The sequence below is a fragment of the Tasmannia lanceolata genome, unplaced genomic scaffold (assembly GCF_043159265.1).
Source record: "Tasmannia lanceolata isolate RefF3 unplaced genomic scaffold, GAP_Taslan_0.1 ptg000005l, whole genome shotgun sequence".
Lineage (NCBI taxonomy): Eukaryota > Viridiplantae > Streptophyta > Magnoliopsida > Canellales > Winteraceae > Tasmannia > Tasmannia lanceolata.
Genome location: NW_027518682.1, coordinates 3,362,258 through 3,368,257, shown reverse-complemented (window position 1 = coordinate 3,368,257; position 6,000 = coordinate 3,362,258). Strand labels below are relative to the sequence as shown.

General features: G+C 39.4%; 1 protein-coding gene across 7 annotated transcripts in view; it reads right to left on the bottom strand.

Annotated features, from left to right (window-relative positions):
• Positions 1–562: 562 nt before the first annotated feature.
• The window catches only part of LOC143877118 (putative ADP-ribosylation factor GTPase-activating protein AGD8), a 28,993-nt gene continuing 23,555 nt past the window's right edge, over positions 563–6,000 (bottom strand). For 4 of the 7 annotated variants that reach the window (XM_077378963.1, XM_077378968.1, XM_077378970.1 and 1 more), the window contains 3 exons: positions 2,082–2,129; positions 1,191–1,295; positions 563–928 (listed from right to left, as the gene is read on the bottom strand). In XM_077378963.1, coding sequence (XP_077235078.1) covers positions 803–928; positions 1,191–1,295; positions 2,082–2,129 — 279 coding nt within the window. In that variant the 3' untranslated portion in view covers positions 563–802. The remainder of the gene's footprint in view (positions 929–1,190; positions 1,296–2,081; positions 2,130–6,000) is intronic. The other 3 variants (XM_077378964.1, XM_077378965.1, XM_077378967.1) reach the window with 3 other exon arrangements.

The window sequence follows — 6,000 nt, the reverse complement described above, 5'->3', positions numbered from 1 at the left end:
AAACATATGCCTCTTCCGGTAAGAAACTTAAGGTGATCAAATATCAGCAAATTACAGAGGGATTAGGAAAAATTGATACATCAATGAGAAAATTAAGGCAATTGAAAATCACACATCAAAGGACCCAAAAATCTGTCAGGCAACAAGAAACCAAAAAGCCACATGAGCATGAGACATTAAAAAGGAATTATTAGGGAAAGTGAGATGGGTTTTACCTTCTTGTAAATTTTTTTCGAAATGGGTGAAGATGAAGATCAAACCCCTTTGCTGCAACTTCTCTACTTCTCTTTTTTCTTTTAAATTTACATAGACCTCCCCCCCCCCCCCCCCCCCTCGCTCTCTCTCTCTCTCTCTCTCTCTCTCTCATGCTTCATGAACTAATATTGTATTAGTTCATGAAGCATAGGAGAAGAAGTTAAGAATTAGAAGAAATAGAAGAAAGTGGAGAAAAGGAGAAGACGAAGAGAAGAGAAGGAAGAAGAGAAGAAGAGAAGAAGAAGAATAGGGGAAGTTAAGAATTAGAAGTAGAAGAGAAGGATTTAGAGGGAGGAGAAGAAACCTGTAGAGGGGAGAATCAATCTTTATTCAATAATCATCAAAGTTAAAATTCCTAATACAATGAGGCCTATATATAGGCAATGTGATGGAAATAAGATTCCATGGAAAATAAAATTACAGAAACTAATAACATGGAAATAAAAATCCTAGAAACTAAATAATATAAAAATAAATTCCTAAACTAAATAACATGAAAATATAAATCATAATGGGCAAATATGCCACTTATTGGCCAATATGCCACTTATAGGCGCATTATCTGCATCACGATTTCTTGTTTAACAACTGTTATAAAACTGGACCAGACAGATATTGGCTTCTGCCCAGTCTCCCCTGCCATATTCTTTAAGGACGAGATATCCTGTGATCCCTGCAAAACAAACCAACCACAAGCATAACAAATCTAAGGATCTAAGCTAACGAACCACGGGCAGTTCAAATAACATTTGAAGCAATTCCAAATGAACCAGGGCCGCCAAAGCCCAACAACTATGCTAGACCAGCCGACCATGCAAAGTGTGCCAAGCCCACCCACGCCAAGGTGTGTAATGGCCGATTGTGCTTGGAATTGTCAAAGGTCCATTTAATTGACAAGAAACCAAATTTACAATGTTCTTAGTAACAACACATACTACCTGAAAGGAGATTCGGTTGATGAGGTCAGATGCTGTGAGGTCAAGTTGAGAATCATCCATGTCTTGACCGAAGAGATCAGCACTTGATATGGCTGTTGAACTCTACATATATAAACACATTATTTAAAATGTCAGACATAAAAGTTTATCCAGCTTCAACTACTGAAACAGAAGCTGCATGCATTTTGCCACCAGAACGGCAGTTATTTATCTTCAACAGTAATTTATGCAAAACGGGTACCATTAAAAAAAAATTATGCAATAACGGCCTTCCATATTTTAAAACATTATGATCTCAGGCACATGCCAGATATGCCTAAAACACAAGTATTGGAGACCTTAAAGCAATCTCTTTTCTTGTTTATCAGTAGTATTTGTATACTATTTATTTTTTTCGAAAGAGTATTTGTATATTATTTATAATCTTTGTTTTCTTTGATTATTTGGTATTATTTATGTTCTTTATATACTTTCCCCACAGGCCTATTTAGGGGGCTGCCCACATCTGAGAAAATCAATCCCCCATTCCTGTTGCTGGAATCACTTAAACAAGCAGCACGGTAAAAGTTTAGTTTACATGAATAGACCTGAACACATTTTTTTTTTTTAGTTTTTTAATTATTTTTTTCTTGCATCTCATGTTTCATGAACTAATATTGTATTATTGTTTTTTTTTTTGATTGGTAAGCTGGGATCGAACCTGAGACCTCAAGGTTGAAGTATTATTGTTATACTAAGAAACTTAATTTTATTAATTATCATATAACTACATGGAGGTATCAGCATGTTGGTCTTCTCAGAGCCAATGTGTCTGACGCCTCATATCCCATGGAGCCAGATATTATTTACATAGAGGCCATTTTTAAACATAACAAGAAATGCACATACTGAAAACTTCCGCAGATAAATTTGAGACTCAGTATCGCCAGCTTTGTTCTGATCACAACAGACGATGAACCTCATCAGAGGCAGATGCATCAACAACACATAAAACGACATAATAAGCTTTAAATGGTAGAATAAAAATCCTTGCAATAGAACAATAAAAGCATACGCTGGGATTAAATCCTAAAGGATCAAGAAGTGGAAATTATCATGTCTAAATGACACCATAGAGTAGGAGCTGTCAAACCACCCAGGTCAGAGAATACAGAAATTAAAGATTTTTCCTGTTATCATGACATTTTATTGTAAACTGGTTATTGTCTAAATGACAAATATTGCTCTTTGGAATTTATTGGCTCGGGTATTTATCAGGATAACTTGAGCAACATTTTTTTTCTCAGGCAGTACTGGGAAATACATTTTCGAATGGCAAAAATATAATAATTAAAAATATTTTAAAATCATAAAATCCAAGATTTGGGTAATGCATTTAATGAGTTATTAATTATGACTTAGACATAAGTAATGAAATACGACTCTCTCAAAGCTAAATTTTAAATTTTTTTGAGAAGATTCAAGAGCATAAACCAACAGCGAACAATTACAAAATGAGCAGAGGTTGCTCTTCACTAAAGTCCGTACTAACTCTTGCCTATCTCATTTATGGTAAGACTCAAACTCCATGGGTCTCTACTCTTCTGAGCACACACTTCACCACATTTTGAGATCCGCTTTGACGATGAGGACTCCCCTCCTCGAAAGGACATAAAATCCTAAGAAAACTTGTTAGGTCTACTCTTTCACATTCCTACCAAATATCCTTCCCTTTAAACATTTCCTCCACGCGCTCATAGCACTCAAACACCTTAGCCTCGTGATCCCTGAAGCTAACTAAATTAAAAGGGTCCAGAATACACGCCACAAAGTGAGATCCTAACCAGAGTCCTACACAAAACATGATCCAGAATGATAGTGTTTTGATGATCAAACTAATGACAAAAGAGGGCAAATATCATAATATTTTTCTGATAATATCTAGCGAATAACAGATTATGCCTATTTCAAATGAGTATTTCAAGTGAAACTGAATTTTTTAATAGCCTCAAAAAAAAAAAATTGGCACATAGGTTAAACACTCAGGAAGGATATGGTTCGCTAGTTATGAATGGATGGAGTCAAATATACCCAGAGTTTCACAAATACTAAGTGGCTCATACTTCTATTTGAACTTCAAAGTTGTATGGTGCAAACACAATCAATAGGTGAAACAGCCAATGCTGAGAATTAGATGAAGGGTATCAGAAATACCATTTAACAATCATTTGGAGTACATGTGAAGACACAGATTCTATATGCCAAAGCGAAAGCTCAATAAAAGCAAGCGATCACAAACTGGTAAGTACAGCAAAAATACTCCGTGGCATAACATTTTTCATTACATTCTAGTAAACAATGCATCGCACTTCCCATTGTCAAGTAACAGGTGCAAAGGACATGTCTGAATACAGTAAAATAAATGTTTATGCTTACTTATATTTAGCATTTTAGCTCAGAGAGACTTAAAATGCCTCATGGGGGAAAAGGGGCTACAAGTTGCACAAATTTGATAAGAGTCAAAGGCGAACTTAATGGAATGGTAGTGGTGGTGGTAAGTGGTAAGAGTAGAAATGCAAGAGCGAGATGACGCTTGTAAGTGGAATTGGGGAAGGGAGTGGAAAAGAGATAATGACGCCTTGGGGAAAAGATACAGGCTAGTAAGGATCAATTAGATAGGCTGATCCAACAAAAGAGACCCATTAGAATTCTTCTGACATTGTGCAGTGCATCTATGTTTCCCAAGTTACTAATTTATCCCGATTAAACCGGGGAAAGAACTTTACTCAGGTAAAATTATGATACATGACATTATATGCATGTATCATAATTGTGTTCCCTTTCACGGATGATATTCCATGGGAAGAAATTGGTGTTTGTTGCCGAAAAGGATGTCCCTAACTTGGGAAGAAATGAGAGTATCTTTATTTTCTGCGTTTCCCAATAAGCTAATTTTTTCCGGCGTGATTTCTTCCGGCACGACCGCTGCTAAGGGCCCAAGCCCTTCTCATTTTTCCTTGGCGTTTCTCTCGTTTATTGGTTCTTTGGGCCCAAGCCCTTCTTGTTCGTTTGTTTCCCTAGAATAAAAAGGAACTATGGTTTTTGATAGTCGTCGCCTAAAAGAAAGCAACGAGGAAAACAATGCTACTCGTTTTCTTCTCGGAGATTGGTGGAGTAAGAAGTGTGGGTATCACAACTTCCGACGAAGGGTGGAGTGCCGGAGATGTCACCTAAAGCCGATAACTGCCGACAGTCGGAAAATAAAAATGAAGGTTCATGAGGAGGAGAAGGAGGTGGAGGACCGTCTGTGGCAGGAAGATGGAGACCGTAAGGAAACTGAGGATGATGATGATAGGATGGTGAAAATCTCCGGTGAACAGGTGAAACAGAGAGAGAAGTTGTTGAAGACACGTCCGATAGGAAGAGTGAAGAAATGTGACTGGGAGCTGGAGGAGATTTGGCAATGGGCAAGATGGTTTTGGGATTTGCCCCAACTTCCTGAGCCCTTCATAATCAGTAGGAACGAAGTTCTATTTGGATTCCAATCTGAAAGCAAGCTTCAATGGTGATGGGGAGGGGAGTTGAAGCTTTTGGAGAGTATCTCCTATCTCTTTCTCCTTAGCACCCGTCTTTCAAGACAGGGTCTAGGGCCGTTTGGATTAGGTTCTATGGCATACCTCTTCACGCTTGGGCCGCATCCATGGTAAGAAGTCTGGGTACTCAGTTTGGAACAGTAATGGAGATACGGACTGACGGCGACAATCCTCAAAGCCTCGAATATGCTAAGGCTAAGGTATTCACTTATGAATGGTCGTTTTTGAAATCGGTGGTTCGATTGAATGTGGACAACCGGTATTACTCCACTGGTTTCGCCGGAGAATTTGGTGAAAACCTGATTCTCGCTGCAAATTCCGGACCCAAGAAGGTGATGTCTTATCCATTTTCACTCAATGTCTCATTGGATGGGCGAGATTTGAAACGGGCGTCCCACCGGGATCACTCAATGTCTCGTCGGATGGGCGAGATTTGAAACGGGCGTCCCGCCGGGAATGGGACGGCTCGTTTCCAGCAGAGTATGTTGATAACTCACAGAAGAAGGATCCACCAGAGGCCTTCGGTCCGGTGCTCTCATTTAACGGCCAGAAATCCAATTATGATGATTGGCGGAAGGAGAAAAGACGAAAAGGGAAGGAACCAATGGGGGAGCTACACGATCTCGCGCATGAGACGACACGTGCTCGAAATTCAAATTTTAAATTATTAAAAAGAGGGAAGGAGGCGGTTGATCATTGGACCATTTTTCGGCGTGAATGGGGACAGGAAAGACAAAACCCGTTGGGCGAACAAGTGGGAACAACTATAGGGTGCGCAGTGACCGTCGGAGGAAGCTTTAAAATTTTCTAAAAATCCTTATAATGCAAAGGGTATGATGGTAAAAAACAAAACAAAGGTGGGGAAGGAACCAAGTAAGGATAGGGATAGAGGTAATGTGGTGGATAAGTCTGCTGCGCTGGCAAAGCCTCGGGAAGAAACGTCTTATCCTCTCTAGAAGGGAGGCATGCAGGAGGACACGTGGAAGCGTTCGGTGAGGAGAAATGTAACATCTGGCGGGCAATTTCCCCTGGAAAACAAATCAAGAAGCAAAACTCTCTCGAAAAAAGGGGATTTCTTCAGGCAAGGAGAAACGAATTCAGGGACATGTCCCGGAGCTCTCGTAAATCGATGGAAAAATTGATGCATTCATTGATTGATCGGGCGGTTGATCGAAGGTTACATCTTAGGCAGGAATGGTCAACGAATAATCGGAACTCCCAGACTTATAGAACGG